This window comes from Chlamydotis macqueenii, chromosome 8 (assembly GCF_036417535.1).
Source record: "Chlamydotis macqueenii isolate bChlMac1 chromosome 8, bChlMac1.mat, whole genome shotgun sequence".
Lineage (NCBI taxonomy): Eukaryota > Metazoa > Chordata > Aves > Otidiformes > Otididae > Chlamydotis > Chlamydotis macqueenii.
This window is the reverse complement of record NC_141563.1, coordinates 11,066,792-11,083,216: the sequence shown is the minus strand read 5'-3', so window position 1 is coordinate 11,083,216 and position 16,425 is coordinate 11,066,792. Positions and strand designations below refer to the sequence as shown.

The 16,425-nt window shown below is 41.9% G+C and overlaps 2 protein-coding genes across 6 annotated transcripts in view; one reads left to right on the top strand and one right to left on the bottom strand.

Annotated features, from left to right (window-relative positions):
• The window catches only part of DHX9 (DExH-box helicase 9), a 36,463-nt gene extending 20,485 nt beyond the window's left edge, over positions 1-15,978 (top strand). The window contains exons 22-30 of one of the 5 annotated variants that reach the window (XR_015259254.1): positions 353-514; positions 673-800; positions 1,912-2,141; positions 4,376-4,491; positions 5,381-5,581; positions 6,487-6,644; positions 7,313-7,357; positions 7,460-7,591; positions 8,085-8,818. Coding sequence is in view for 3 of the 5 variants with exons in the window: in XM_086753888.1 (XP_086610014.1) it covers positions 353-514; positions 673-800; positions 1,912-2,141; positions 4,376-4,491; positions 5,381-5,581; positions 6,487-6,644; positions 15,495-15,607 (1,108 nt within the window). In the remaining 2 variants the exon portion in view is untranslated. Of the gene's footprint in view, positions 1-352; positions 515-672; positions 801-1,911; positions 2,142-3,925; positions 4,163-4,375; positions 4,492-5,380; positions 5,582-6,486; positions 6,921-7,252; positions 7,358-7,459; positions 7,592-8,084; positions 8,819-15,494 lie in introns of those variants that run through there. The other 4 variants (XR_015259253.1, XM_086753888.1, XM_086753889.1 and 1 more) reach the window with 4 other exon arrangements.
• On the bottom strand, positions 9,979-14,998 carry SHCBP1L (SHC binding and spindle associated 1 like). Its single transcript, XM_086753514.1, is given in 4 exon segments — positions 9,979-10,326; positions 13,125-13,334; positions 14,510-14,759; positions 14,895-14,998. Coding segments are annotated over 4 exon segments (912 nt in total).
• Positions 15,979-16,425: the final 447 nt, after the last annotated feature.

Below are 16,425 nucleotides of genomic sequence, written 5' to 3'. Positions count from 1 at the left end.
TAAGAAGAAAAATGAATCCACATATTTTGCTTCAACAGACATAAAGAACTGTTGTTTGTAATTGTTATGTCTGTAGGGTCCTTTCCACCAGAAGGCGGTGGTGAAAAGAAGTGAGTATGGATGGGGGAAGGGGAGGGAAGATAGACAAAGGACTTATGAACAGTTGCTGTTGTGAAAGATTGGCTACTGGAATTGGAGCTGTTTTTCTATGAAGTCTGGTATACAGTAGCAAAATTATGAAGGTTTCTAGCCTCAAGCCGTAAGTTTTTACTCTATCAACGGCCTGTAGCAGCTGCTGGCAGCAGTACTGTGAATAAACCTGATCCTCATACTTTTTTGTGGTTTCTTTCAGTGTGGGAGATGCTATTTGTACCATCTCTGCGGCCACCTGTTTCCCTGAACCTTTCATCAGTGAAGGCAAACGACTGGGTTATGTCCATAGGAATTTTGCTGGAAACAGGTTTTCAGATCATGTTGCGTTGCTCTCCGTCTTCCAAGCCTGGGATGATGCAAGGTACATTATCCTGTTGCAAAATTTGATGAGAAGTTATGGGTAACACAGGGTGAGCAGTTTTGTGACCAGGCTAGATATGTCAACAGATGCTGTGATAGCTAGAGTGCTGCACTTTTCCTTTTCTTGCACAGATTTCTAATTCACTGTTTCTTTTTTAGAATGGGTGGTGAAGAAGCAGAAAAAAGGTTTTGTGAACACAAAAGACTCAGCATGGCTACTCTTAGAATGACTTGGGAAGCAAAAGTCCAGCTGAAAGAGATACTGATTACTTCTGGCTTCCCTGAAGGTGATTCTACTTGGACATAGTAATTTAATGATGGCATTTTAAATTCTGAGATGAGAAATAAATAAACAAGATAATCTATGATGAATACACGTCACAGAGGCCTGTAGTGGGTTTGCCATAAAGCTGTTCTGCTTTTACAACTGTGTTGGGATGAAACTTTAGTGCTGTCTCATTCTCTCGTAGTTGTCTAAACCAGAGAAGTTGTGATGGCTGTGGTGGAACACAGGGGGATTTCAGAGGCTGAGGTTTAGGGCTGGAGGATTAAAAGTCTATCAAGCAATTGTCCTTAGAGAATTACCTCCCTGAGTTATGATGTTCTTCACTTGCATCTCCAAAATGTGTTCTGAAAGTACTGTGCTTCCCCCCTTCTCTGTATGAGCCTTAGGGGAGTCTGTGTGATCTAAACAGTGTGCTATGTGCCCTGTGATTTTCTGGGTTTGTGCCGCAGGAGGACTGTGCAGTAGTGTGGCATATTATGAATTTTCTGAGGGGAAAAGGAAAAATATTAAAGGTGACCAGGTTCTGAATTTACCTAATGTTCCTGAGGAGCTTGCTCAGTTAAATGGCATGGCTGGCTGGATTCAGCAGATGTTCCTTTCCCCCTCCTTTTAAAATTTTTTTTTCTTTTAAATTCCTTTAACTTTTTTCTCCTTATGCTACTAGGATCATTCCTGCATTTATTCTTAACTTTATTTCTGGGCAAGATGACCTGAAAACAAGCCATGAGAGACTCTGGGGAGGTTTGTAACAAATAAACTAATGAAAACATCCATTCTGACCTCCCCCAAAAGATCCATCTCCAAAACAAATGACAGGAAACACGCTCTGGTACAGCACATTCTGGGCAAACCCCTCTCTCCTTGTTTTTGAAGAGCTCGGGAGAGAAAAATACCTCTTTTAGTAGTATTTTTCAGCTTTTTGCTCTCCATCAGTAAATTGAAAATTGAATGTAGAACTGAAATGCTTTGAGTGCAGAGGTCATTTGAGAACAGATGCACATCTGCCAGTTGATTGAATTAGAAAATGCATTGATCCAGGATCCTAAACAACCCTGCTGTGCTGTCCTACGTGACCTGTGGATGCAAGCCAGTCTTCTGTTCTCTGTCAACAGAATGTTTGATGACTCAACCGTTTAACAACACTGGACCAGATAATAATCTGGATGTTGTAATCTCCCTGCTTGCTTTTGGGGTCTACCCCAATGTCTGCTACCACAAGGAGAAGAGGAAAATTCTTACCACTGAGGGGCACAATGCACTCATCCACAAGTCATCTGTCAACTGCCCTTTCAGCAGCCAGGACATCAAGTATCCATCGCCTTTTTTCGTTTTCGGAGAAAAGGTAAAGGCTTCGAATTTGTTCTTGTACACATGCTGCCAAGTTGTCTAAGAGGCTCTTTTCAGTAAAGAAGCCATAAGGAGGAAAAACTACACTGGGTAATATTTAGCTTGTTTTTTTGGGCAGTTTGGTTGTTGTTTGGATGTTTGTTTTTCAGAAAGTGAACCTTATGTGGTCATGGTGTCACTCAGCCTTCCAGTAACTTCCAGTCAACCACATTCAGTAGAAATAGAGCTGCATAGAAAGTTCCTGTAAGTTTTGTGAAAACAGCCAGGTCAGAGAGAAAGATCTAAATTATTATCTTCTTTAAGAGATTGCTTTAGGAGCTCTTCCGTACTAAACCAGGAACATGTAGTATGGCAGTGGGGTGCTCCCTTTCTGGCATGTAGGTAGTTTGTCATCTCCTGAGGACAACTCCCATTTCCCAAGCATCTCATAAAAACCCTGAGATGCTTTCCCCACGGTCCCCATGACCTTTTCCTCCATCCCATTAATTTTGTGTACTCGGCACATACTGTACATGTACGCTTAAAGCCCTGTGCGCTCTCGTGCTCTGGTAATGGCCACCATGAATGCAACTGCTCCTGCTCACCCTTCTTTCAAGAAGCAAATGGAAGCAATGCCTTTGTGTAGGATGTAGTCCTGAGATGGTGCTCGGGTGGCCAGCCTGCTTGTGCTGCCTGTGCACAGTTACTCCAGCACAGTGACAGGGAGGCCCTGAAAAGCTCTGTCGCCTGTTGTTGAAACCAGCTGTGCACAACACTGGAGTTCCTTCTGCCTGGGAAGTGCTGTAAAGATGTTTTTGAGAATAATCATTGAATTAGCAAAGACCCTTGCCTCTTAAGATCTTATAGCAGAGGTGATGCTGTAGGGATTTTTTTTTTTTTGTCACCTTGTCTACACTGGTTATGTGTATGCTGATTGTTTATGCTGATTTTTATATCCTCAGTCCTTTTTGCTGAGATGCAACTTATTTTAGTAATGGTAGATAAACCACTTCATTGGTAATAAATGGAATTTTGACTCCTTTAGGCACTGGCTGGGGGCTCAGCTTGATGCTCTGGATTTCCACATACATAGTTCAGAGCTGTAGTGAGGCTTCGCCTCTTCTTCACCCTTTATGCCAAGATCCCAGGTGGGCCAGACCTTTTGATCTGCTTCGACCATCTCTGCAAAGTGAGCTCCCATAAAAGCACCGAAAAACTTTTGAACTCAAAAAGCTATGCTTTATTAAATCAAAATGCACATGGGAAACTAAGAGTGACTAAGACGGTGCCTTACGAGTGGCTAAGACAGGACCTGGGTGAGACTGGGGTGAAGGAAGGATTTATATGCAGCTCTCTCCCTCCCCTTTGTGTACCTGCTAAAAGAAAGTTTCTGAGGTCTGGTTATCTGTTTCCTGCTGTATTTGGCACTCTCTCTTGGACCTGCAAGTTCTGCTGCTTGCACTGGGCATTTTTCTGTCACAATTTCTATTCTGGAAGTTTCTCTCTTTTGAGCATGTGTGGTAGCTTCCAGGCAGGAGGAAATCTTCTCCCTTAAGACAAACCAGTACAGCAGATTCTGCCCATCATGCTCCTGTGTGAAAGAAAGGAGAGGGAAAGGCAGCTGTCAGGGTGGGAGGCTGAAATCCCAAGTACCACTCTTCAATTCCTCTTTAAAATGAAGGGCAGTAGCCCGTGCAGTCAGTGCTGTTATCTCTGGCTCAGGTCAGATGGCTTGTTATTGTCCAAGTGCTCACTTCAAGTACAAGTTTAACGCCTTCTTTCTATAAAATGACAAAGCAGGCTGGTTGCACGGAGGCGTAGCAACTTCCAAGTTTGCATGTGTAGGATCCTATGAAAGAAGCAACGAGCTTTTCATCGCAGCCCCAGGAGTGCAAAAGGTGGGAAGATAATTCAGCTATGCCTTGGTCATTTTTAGGTCAGCAAAGCATGAGATGGCTCTTGGAAAATGTCAGCTGTATAATTGCAGACATGCAGTCATGGAAAAATGAGTACTTTTAAGTGGCAGGTAGGTTTTGGTGTTTGTTTACACCAGCCAGTGCTGAATCCTTCTAAACGTCTGCCCAGCGTTTAGTTTTGTATGCGTGTGTGCTCTTGCAATTTCCTATCATTATATCTAATTTTTGGGGATGTTGTTTTTTTCTTTTACAAAATTGTCTGATTTTAGTGGCCAGAGGAAGGTGTAGGGATCTGTTTTCCATTTCAAGAGTTGTATTCCTCTTCCACCTGCAGATTCGAACACGAGCCATCTCTGCCAAAGCAATGACCTTGGTGAGCCCGCTGCAGCTGCTTCTCTTTGCTTCCAAGAAAGTCCTGTCAGATGGGGAGCTCATTCTGGTAGATGACTGGTATGGACCCCCTTGGTGCTCGTAATGTTTGGGTCTATGAAAGAACACGGACTGAGGGGGGAGCGGCTGCTGACACAGACATAAAAATCCCTTTAGAATAGGACCTCTAGAGCAAGCTGTACACTACTACAGGTTAGTTGTGAGGGCATTACTTTTGTTTCCTGTGAGGAAGGGAGGGGTTTATAGTGGCAGCGCTGTTTCTTGCAGTTTATCTGCTTAAATTGAGAATGTGATACCAGGCAGTTGCCATAAAAGCTGCTGCTTTTTTCCCCTTTAACTGGAACCTGAATAAGAGGTACTACTTATTTTAGACCTCCTCTTCAGACAGAGGCCAAGGAGACCTTGTTTTTAAGTGTTGGAAACACAGCTTGAGGAGAGAAATGCTAAGGATTTGTTGGTTGCCTCTGGCAGCATACATTTATGGCCATGACCAAGTACCATCTGGATGTCTTTTCTCCCCACCTCCACCCTCTGGTCAGTACAATGAAAGAGAATTGCCTAAGCTTAGTTCAGTAATACTTTTTAGGGTGGCCTGGAGCTTTCAAAATCTTGAGGAGTCTTGTGTTTTTAGTTTACTTTATATTTTTGTATCTTTCTGTTGTGATGCTAGAGGTTACCTCTTGGTGTTACCAGAGTATGTTAAATCTGGAGGGCAAATTTAAACAAGAGGATATTTATGTTTTAACAATGTCAGATTTCAGGGATCTCACAAATTTGCCTCCGATATTTTGCATCCCTTCATTGATAAATTAGAATTTCAAAGATGAGAATATAGATTTCTGGCTCAGTATGTGCAGCACTCAGTGAAAAGCCACTCTACACAACATCTTTCGTAATGGATCTTCTCCTAGAGGTCGTTACACAACTAATGTACTTCTTTGTGCTCTAGGATCAAGCTGAAGATGCCCCACAACGTGGCTGCCTGCATCACTGCCCTGCGTGCGGCGATGGAGGCTCTTGTTGTGGAAGTGACTAAAGATCCTGAGATCATTCGGCAGCTGGACCCAGCAAATGAGCGAATGCTGAATGTGATCCGTCAGATCTCCAGGCCATCAGCCGCAGGCATCAGCCTCATGGCTGCCAATGCAAGGTTAGCTGGGCTCTGTTGGCTTGTGCAGTCGGAGCTCTGGGGTGTGGAGCGCTTGCCGCCTCTGCCCCCAGGAACACAGAGAGCCTGAACAGAGCAGGTCAGAGCTGTCAGCTCTACTGCTTCCTCCCTGCAGCAGTGGCTGCAAAGCCAAGAGCTAAAATCACCAGGGGAGCCTTGTCCCATGCGGACAGGAGCTTCAGGCTTTCATTTCAAAGTCAGTAGTCTCAGTGTATGTAAAATTTGTCATGTTCAAAGTCTGATGTAGACACATCACTGCCTTTTCCCTCAGGAAGGACAAGCAGCTCTCAAGAATAATAGCTGTCATCACCTCTTCTAAACATAATGATTTTTAAAGAGAAGATAATTCACATTTATTTTGAGCAAACCTATTCATCTTTGGAAATAAAACAGATGTTTGACTGTGCTTGCACCCCTCCATTGCCCGTTGTTTCCGTGTCTTGCTTCTGAAGCAAAGAAAAATAAAAACACCCATGGGCTGTTAGTAATTTAAGGATCAAAACAAAGAACAGCTTAGATGTACACTTCACTGTGTTTTGCAAGGAGCAAAATAAAGATCACTGTGCTCACATAAATGGGAAAGGGGCTCCCTACACATTTGTGTGAGCTGGAGAAGTGAGATTGAGGGCAAAACTTTCTATCCCAACTGTAGACCTGCCTGAAATTTAGAGGAGGGACTGCATATGTGGCACGGCAGGCTATTTCCCAGCTTTTCTTTACTGAAGTGGAAAAGATGCAAAAGTGCAACTGTAATTCAAACGTCACGTTCTGCTAACAGAAAATAGAGACATCTTAACTGAGTATCTTGGCAATTGATTATTCCTGTATTATTTTAAACAATTGAATACGTAAGATTGCATCAAGTATGTAATGCTTCTCTTTGCCAGGTTTGGCGATGGTCCGCGCCCCCCCAAAATGCCTCGCTATGACAATGGAGGTGGCCCCAGAGGCTGGGGAGGTTACCCACGTGGCTCTGGCTACAGAGGTAGAGGGTACGGTGGCTACAGCTACGCCGGCAGGCGCTCAGGAGGAAGAGGATACCAAGGTAGCCCGGGGGGCGGCTATCGAGGAGGAGGGTATCGAGGAGCAGGCGGTGGGTACAGAGGAGGCTGTGGGGATGTGGGGAGGGGCAGGTGGTAGTTAGGGAAGTTCAGTGACGTCTTTCCACTTTGACTGTCCCGAATCCCTTTCTTGCTGTTACCAGTCTGTTTGCTATTTTAGTTCCTTAGTACAATTACAGCTCTGTAATATATCGTGCCCTTAGGGAATTTACTGCAAGCTGTATGATTTATTTCTTAATAAAAAGTTTGTTTGTAAAGACTTACATGCTATAAGTTTAATTTTGTGTTTGGATTTGGACTTAGATTTTGAAGCCCTCTGTTGTTAGTTTTGGTTGTAGGAGATATAAGGCATTCTGAGGAAACCTTTTCAGTGTCTAAACCCATTCTCTGCCAAACAAATTTCAAATGACAGAAATTGGACTCAATGGGGATTTTTCTTTTTTGTCAAATAAGCTGTGCAAATAGGCCTTGCTGCTGTGGTTTTCTGTCTGTGCCAGGCAGCACTTGGTTCCTTTGCAGCCAGCCACTGGCCTGCTGCATGCTGTGTTACACCTCCTGGCATGGCAGCTGATGAGCTCTTTAGCTGATCCAGATGATGCAGGAACATGGAATACCTTTTTCAACACTGGTGTAGTGCTGCTTGTCTCTGCAGAACCTGAAGCGATCTCAGAAGCATGGACTGTGCCCTTCATCTGAGGCAGTGTTCATTTCCGTTGCTACTCCAAAATAGTCACGCATCATTCTTCCAAATACATGTGGAAGGGAGCAATTCTTTCATTAGAATTCATTGAAATTGCAGGCTGTGGATTCCAAACATTCAAAGCTCAGCTGGCTGCCTGGGAAGTATATAGACACAGAGGGGACACAAAGCTCTCCGGCGAAGTGTGATTTCCTCCGTGCCTCTCAGACTGGCACCCGGGAATACCCACAGGTACAGATTACTCTCAAGGGGTTTCTACGGTCAGGCTGTGTTGTGGAGGAAAACCTGTGTGAACAAGATGAGGGAAGTGCTCCAGCTTACAATAAATGTATGCGTATGAATGGTTTTGGGATTTTTTTTTTTTGGCCAAAACTCCCTTACCTCTCAGAGCATAGCCACAAAACCAGCTATGCTGGCCTGGGGCAGCAGCAGGCAGGTACGGGTGAAGCACTGTTTCTTTAATCAAAACTGGTAAAAGCCTGTTAGGGAGTCAGAAGGGATGGACATTGGAAGAGTGAAAGATGTGCTGTAGCATTAGCCACCTGCCCTTTCCACAGCTGTATTTATTTCATCCAGACAAAACTTGCTTTCCTTGGCTTGCCCCTCAAACATTGTTATCTCACTTGTGTTACCAACACAAAACTGGAAACATGAAGCAGATGTCCAATGGTTTTAAAGAGAATTATACTTAATTTCAGTATTAATTCTATGCTTTCTTACAAAGGAACTCTTCTTCATTCCATGCACTGATAAGTGACATTCCTGAAGATGTTTTCTATATCTGCTTTCTACTTGGCCTCCACTTTTCACCTCTTCGCTCTGCAGGGCTGATCAATTCTGGGATTTGGTGGCAAGAAAAAAATTTGAGGATTTAAGATGATCCAAACTCTGCATGGGGGGAACTGCATAAGCATGGCCTGCTGGATGCTCTCAGAGCAGAAAACTGTGTTGAGCAACTTCCAGTGATGCCGTATTTTCCAAGGCAGCATTATAAACTTTAATTTTTTGAAAGTCTTCGAGTGACTCAGAAATCTGGCACTGTCTGAAGTAGGAGCTTTGCTGGTGGTGATATCAGAATCTGCAGAGGGACGAAGGGTAGACTTTGACATTAGGAGTTCTCCTGCTCCAACAGAAGATTTTTCTGAAGATGAATTTAAGGAGCGGAGATGGAAGAAACAATCTATAAATACCAGGTGCTGATCAGAGCTCAAAGTTTTAGGACAACCACAAACCATGGATCTAAGACGTAGAATTTAAACATAGTACATTATCTAATACAAGGATACATTATGACCAAAAAAAAAAAATCTTTATTATACTGTGCCAGAAAATAAATAGAAAATTTTGCCCAATATACTTCTGACCCACTAGATATAAAATATTTCTAGTTGTGAGTACTTCTGGTACATAATCACTCAGGTCATAAATAAGGAATTTATATGCGCATTTACATGAGAAAAGAGATTTTTCTCCCTGATACTGCCACATTTCCCATGTCATTCCAGACAGAAGATTTAATCCAGTTTCACATTGCTTGTACATTCTTTATACTCTGTGTGCTATGTGCAAGGCATTTGCATGTCAGCCCATGGATATTCAGGGAATGAAAGCTGCCATTTCAAAGTACTTAGAAATTGCTAAAGAACCTGGAAAACAAGCTCCAGACTTTTCAACAAAAAAATCTTTTTTTTTTTTTTTTTTTTTTTTCCCCCTGAACAATTTTTACCTTAATTCTTACCCCTAAAATGGTGACAGAAGCACTCTGCTCCTCACTAGAAGCAGTGGAATAATACATTTGTTAGTTTTCCTACTGAACCAACCTCCTTTCACCTAACAAGAATTAAGAGATCGTGCTGGAAGTGTTACGTATACATAGTATTGGATTGAGTGTAAGCATTTCTTCATAGCAAGATAGATTAAATGAGGATGGTAATAAATCAGATGCTCATTCCGTGGGTACCACTCAGGCTCTGTATTAAACAAAGCAGCCATCCAATTAGAAAATAGTTATTTTATGGACCCCAGAACTTGGAAATACGGTTTGCTGTGGAACTGACTTTAAAGCACGCAAGTTCAGGGAATGAAGTTGTCTGCCTAATTGCACTGTTCAAACTCAGAGAAAATTTCCTGTGCAGCTCAGCCCTTGAGCCAATTTTGTGAAGTCCAACATGAGTTTCAGAAACACGAAAGAAAGTGATGGGCAGGCAATCCGAGGAGCTGCTGACTTACGAGGAGGCTCAAAAGTAGCACGTGGTCATGCCTGACTTCTGCAATGTGTTAAGGCAGCTGCACAGGCACACATTTTTAGGTTTTAAATTATTTTAAAATCTTAACCTGATTTAATGTAGCCTGTTTGGAGTGTGAATCTACACACACGCTCTCTTGAGATGCAGCGTAGTCCTGCAGCTGGTAATTCATCAGCACAGATCAGTCCTTCACCACTTGTTAACAAAAAGTATTTTTTTAAAGATAACAAGCATCAAACATACCTTGGAATAGTTATTTTTATTTTTTCTTTTTGTTTTTTTCTTGTAAATTTTCAGGTAGCAAATGACCTAGAAGGGTTACTGGAGATGTAAGTCCTCCGTATCTTCAGCAGTTCAGATAGCCTTGCTAATTCACTTTTTCCAGTATTCATCAGCTTCTCCAGCTGCCCATTCTTCTTTAACGCTACTTTGATAATGAATCGATTCCAAACACAAGATTTTAGACATTTCCAGATGGTTTTTTTTGAAAATGGTGACCTGCTGCAGCACAAATAGTTCCTCAACCAGAGCTGGTTATTTCTTACAACTTTCATCATCATCCCAACCCCTCCAAATGACAGCACTGAAGGATGTAAAGGATGTCTTCACGTTACGGTATGCAAGTGGATACAACACCAATAGAGAACAGGAAAAAGTTGTCTTTTTTTTTTTTTTAAACTCACAGAAGTTTGCAAATAATTTTCCTAATATGGGAAGACTGAAAAAATACAATTAGATGAGACAAAATTCTGGCATAACTATCATTTATGGGAGGGAAGGAGAAGAGTAGGAAGCATTCCAGGATAATAAAACTTATCTGTTCTTCTGCAGAATATAATCAGTAGCATACAAAATAACCAAAACTTTCTTAAAGACAAGAATTCGAGATCAGTAGCATTATTGGATGTTTCAAGCAGTCTCCTGAATACATCCCTGCAGAGAGATAAGGCTGAAGGAAATGACAATATGTAAGCACATTGCAAAAACAACTCTGAAAGCAGAAGGAAAGGGCTACTAAACTCATAATAGGCAAACTCATCACAACAATGGAAACAGCTTGGAGAGGTTCTTAGGAGAAGCCAGATTAGAAGATTTCTAGAACATCCCTGACTGTGAAACAATGTTAGGCTTTTAAATACGTATAATCTCTTGGAATCCCCCCATGTTTATAAACAAACAAATAAAGCCAAGAAGTCCTGGACCTTGCACAGATTTATGCAGGAAAGGGAGAATGTGTATTTTAAGACAAAGATTTTCAGGTGTCACGGGTCTTTGGACTCATCTCATTTGAACAATTGGTCTCATACTAGATAGAACAACCCCAAATTAATCAGCTAATTTTGCTAATTCTCTAGTTTGTAACCTGGATCTTGAAGAGCCATGAGCGAGCTTTGAACCGCTTGCTCACATGCATACCACACACACATCCAGACTACTTGGATGAGCTCAGACAACAGATGAGCAGTAGCACTGGTGTTTACTGTGTGACCTTTTGCAGCTGCCATAAAATGGTTCATCCTCCTCCCTTAGGGCTAACGCAGACATTTGGTTTGGCTAGTGGAGCTGGCAGGCTGCTTGCAGGACTAGCCAGAGACGCCGCAATGCTTCTGGAACAGAGTTTGGCATTGAGGCAAGGCAGCAGTCTGCCACAAAAGAAGAAAAAGAGAAGAGGGGTTAAAATTTTTTGTCTGTGTGCACTCAAGCAGGAGAGGTGTACTCGTGTTAGCCCAACAGAAGTGAGACGGCTCTGCCACACTGGTAAGGAAGAAGATGAGCAAGGGTGATACAGTAACAGATGAGTTAAGCCACACTGACCAAAAAGAACAGACTGGAAGTAGGCACCAGTAGGTCAGCATCTTCATCCTGCACCAATCCTTCCTGCAGCGGAGAGAAAAAGCGCCCGTCGAACAGCTCGCTAAGGAATTTCCAACGTTTTCAGCCCAGGAGAGGCACTGGAGGGGCCGTCAGCCTTGGGAGCATCTCTGATGCAGGAGTATATCACACAAGTTTGCTTCCCAAGAGGTTTTCTTGTTTTTTGTAGGAGCACCTGTGTTCACGTGGTGACAGTGGTAACAGATCACAAAGCATCTATAGGAGGACACTGATAATTAGGTAGAAGTTGAAGGTGCAACACACATTGATCTTGGTTTTATATAAATTAGGATAAATCATGCAGAAAGATGTTCCCCTGCATATGCTAATGACTGCTAAAAAAAGGATCACCATCATCATCAGACAGTGGGAGAACCAGAGCTAGACTCCAGCTTTAATACCAGTTTGTTCCCAAAACTCACAGTAAACAGTAACAACCATCTCACTAGCATTAAACATATTCCTGAAGAGGCAATCTTACGCTGGATGAAAAGCAAGCAGTTACTGCATTTGTGTGGAAGTAGATCCTACATGCTCACTCTTGGCAATAACACGATAATCTTTTAACATCCTAAAGATGATTTACAGATACAATACTTTTAATACTATTAACAAGAAAGACTGCAGCAGATACGAAACCCACTGCACGAATGAATGTTGCTGCTCTCTGCTGGGAACCACACTTTGGCTCGGTTCCTCTAACCGCACGCTCGTATGGCCCTCACCTACTCTGCTCTTTAGGGGTCTTTGCAATCAAATGACAGTCTGCAATTCATAAGCAGAGAAAAATCTGCTTACCAATTACAGACTGTCATTTGATAATCTTTATTCTAAGGCTGAGGCACCAAAAATGAAGCAAAACAAATGAACAGCTAAATGTGAGAGCATTTTCACGTTTGCAGACTTGCGAGAGTTTTCTTTTTCTTCCCTCACTCAGGACAAAGTCCAAGACTAAATTTTTCAAAACTCAGAAAGATTTTTGCATTGACTCAACAAAGTTTTCAAACAATTTAGTCTTATTTTTTTTTCCAAGGAAAAATCTCTGGGATTCAAACCAATTGCTTTAGAAGTGTCATTTTAAATTTATCACAATAAATGTGATAGACATAGACATAGACAATGTTGCAACAACCTTATCTCCCTGAGTGGTTCTCAATCACAGGAGTCATCACAGTCTTTACCAATGTGGCTTACTTGACATTTTTTACCAAAAAGATATTTTAAAATGTCCTGTCAGCTCTCGACATAAATTGCTATAGCAATTTTTAAGAAAATGCCGTGCACTGAGAACAGTACAAGGGTCAATGCCACTGGAAGAATAAGGTGAGGGGAGGACACACTGCTTGAGTGAGGAGATCAGGTACCAGAGATTTCTGTGGAGCCAAGGATGGGGCAGCTAGAAGCTGATAAACATTTCTGTGTGAGGTCAGCTCAGCCAGGCAAGCTTCCTAGCAATGTGACATGGATTTACTCAACGTACATTTTCAGTCTCACTGCATTTTTAGATTCAAGTTTTCTGTGTGATTCCTCTTATACCATTACCAAAACAAAGCAACCTTTAAAATATTTCTGCTACGGATACAGCTCCTCAGTTAATGCTGTATCATCTGTGAATGGCAAACTAGTGCAAAAAGCTAAATGCCTCACAACTTCCAATGCCTGGGCAATTCAAATCCAGCATCACCCTGTCCCTCTCCAGGCCAGGCTTCCAGCACTGCTACGCAAAGCTCCAGCTCCTCCAGGACGTTATCCACCAGTTCTCTTGGTGTATTTACAAAATGAGAGGAAGATGGTTTAGCAAAAGATACGGAGGCTTTGAGCTGACATGATGACCTCTGTGGTTGTTTGCAAGCAACCTAATTAAGACAAAAGGCTACATATGTCGGTACCTCTCCAAGTTAGCATCACCATGCACAGAAAGGACCAGAGAGACAGACATAGCTGTATGGTCTTGTGATTCAACCCACAAGGCTACTTAAATAAATGGTCTATAATAGTAAACTAAAAATCGGTATTTGTGAGAAGAATATCTTATCTTCCTGTAATTCTTTCCAGGCAGAATATTTTTGAGTCTATGTGCAATATACGTTACAAATAATGGCTACATCAGGTAGCTATAGTAACCAACATCTACAAGGGAGCAACAAAAGCGCACTTAAGCTGTCCCAAATGCTGGTTTCTGAATTTACTTGTTAAAAGATGGTTCTTTTACTCATTGCCTGTGACTCATATATTCAAAGTTGTCTAAACAACACAAGTAGCTTGCTTAGCTTTCCCACACGATACAACTTATTTTGAGTTGCTCCCAGCTTCGATGGAGCCTTTGTTTTCGGACTGAAACTTTCCAGGTTCAGCTTCTGTAAAGGTGACCTTCAAACTCTGAGTGGAGACTCTCCAAAGAAGACCAAAGGAGGACAAGCTACTGTAAACTTAAATATGGACCCAAGTCTGGTTTGTTTTGTTCCAAGTAAACGATCTTTGTCAGGAAAGCAAGTTTAGTAACCCAGATCTGCCCAGCTGACTGTGTGGAAAGCTATCTCTGAGGACAATGTAAAAATCACTGTAAATAAATAGGTGAACAAAAAGTTGTGAACATCTAGTGGCTTCAAAGACGTGTGTAAAAAACCATTTATTTTATTTCTGCATATGCTAATGGAAAGATGACTTTTAAAATGTCACATCCAGCATTTTTACAGTGTTAAAAATTTAGAGAGAGTTCAAAGTGATCCCAAAGTATCCAAGGCCAAAAATAGGTCTAACAAAAAGACTTCAGCCCAGTTAGCTTATCCAAGAGAAGGGTGGGAACTTAATCTTGAGCTGAAAGTGTTTACATAACAGAAGTCTTAAAAGAGAACATTAGTTGTCTTTCTAAGGAAAAAAAAAATCTCTAATCACAACATACTGTGCTTAGTAATGTACATTTTATCCCACGGAAAGATAACTTCCTCCACTGAAAGAGATCCATGGTGAAGTTCTGTTATATTAAATATACCATAGGTCATTAGCCTATTGATTTTAACATGAGTTTTCATGGATCGTCAGGATACATATCATCACGGATAGCATCAAGGATACATGAGATAACCAGAGGAGTTATCTGAGCAAGTATTCCAACAGAAGGCATAATTAAATCTTCTGAACCGACAACGAAATGCTCTGGTTTAGTCTCACAGATCCCAAGCCAGTTGTTTTCTTTCATCTTAAGTTTTTCCAAAAGGTATTTCTCCATTGCATTGCTAGCATCCTCTGCCTGTACCCTATCTTCTACTGCTCTGCTGTTGCTTTAACCAGGTGGTATCTCACTATTTTAAGAATACTGCAAAGGTGGGTTCTGCCTCTTGACGGCTCCGGCACTGCGTGCAGGTAACAAGAGTGCTTGCTCTGTACCATCTCTGGTAGTCTTTTTTCAAACTAACCATTTACTGGAGAATCCCAGCTCCACAAGCTCTAGGAAATGTGAAAAATGCAGGAGAAGCCATAATGTCTTTGGAAGAGTCTTGATGGCACTATAGAGCACCATGGTTTGAAAGAGCATTACGGTTCAGGCTGGGACAACAACAAAACAGACAACTGGCTGGCTGTCCTTGTGAAGACTGGAGGTCTTTCTGTCCAGTTCCAGACAGCACAAGGGTTGTAAGCATGGCACTGTCTTCGACACAGCCCATCTGTCCGCTCATCTGTTTTTTCCTTTTCTAAGATGCTACATTCTACAATGCATGCCGAGTTTTCCTTACTCAAGATATTCAGCTGAACAATATCAGCTGTTACCAGTACATTTCATCAAGTTTTTTCTTTCTATTACAACCCTATTAAAATTGTTTTGCAATATCTCAGGATAAACCTGTACATGTCTTATTTACCAAAGAACACTGAATTTGTCTCTTGTTGTTGATCACACAAATCAGTTTATAGAGAACTAGCCTTGATGAATCCCTAAATGCCCCAAATATATAGCAAAAAAAAAAAAAAGTGGCATGTTAATGACATAACAATGAGTATGAAATTTTTTTTTCCAGTGCTAGTGCCCTTCCAGCCATGCAGGACAGCACGAGGCATCCCTACCAAGAGCAACTGCAAGCACCTCTTGTTTTGTGCTACCAGTTGTGCTCCTCACCCCTTCACATTGTAGCTCCCCTCAAGCAGGAATCCAAGAGAAGCCTGCAAAATTATGTAATCTGTAGCAGGATGAACAATTGCTTCATTGAGCTAACTCCTGTTTATCCTCTGGAACCTGAATCAATTGGCAATCTCAACTGCAGGATGTGAGGAGAATAACACACTGGGAGAACATCTGCTGTCCCAAATGTGACCTGGAAGGAAACTTGACCATGAGTGCTTGGGTTCAGTATGAGAAAAATGCTAACTGTCCGTTGTACACTTCAGGGGACTAATGAAGTTTGGTGTCATCTGTTTGTGCAGCGTTGTTCATTCTTTTTTCTCTGTTTGGAAAGTCAGATGTTATTAAACTGAGACCTGGCCACGTGGCTTCTAGTAACTGAACAGTTGTTATTGCTTCTTGTCCTGGGAGGTGGAATTTGTTAAACCTGTGGGCACCTGTACTTGTCCACAGTTGAGCTGGAGACGAGGTAAATGCGAGTAAAAGCTTTCAAGCTTGATTTCTTCTACAGGCTAACAAACTGGGAAAGTCTCCTGCAGCTTGGCTCCTTTGGGAATTACAGCCTCAGATCCAGGGAGGGCAAGGAGTGGCTGGAAGATATAAACACAACGTGGAACAAAAAAAAAAAAAAAACAATTTAAAATATTTTCACAAATTAAGGCAAGCTGAAAAGAACTCCTGGTGATTATCTGGAAGCTTATTGTGCTTTCAGGTACTGTGTGAGGAATTACATTTATATTTGCATCAGTTAATTGGAAGGGAGTATCCCAGAGGGATACCTATCCAGCAAAACTCATTAAATCCAATTAACCCATTATGCAACCAACTTC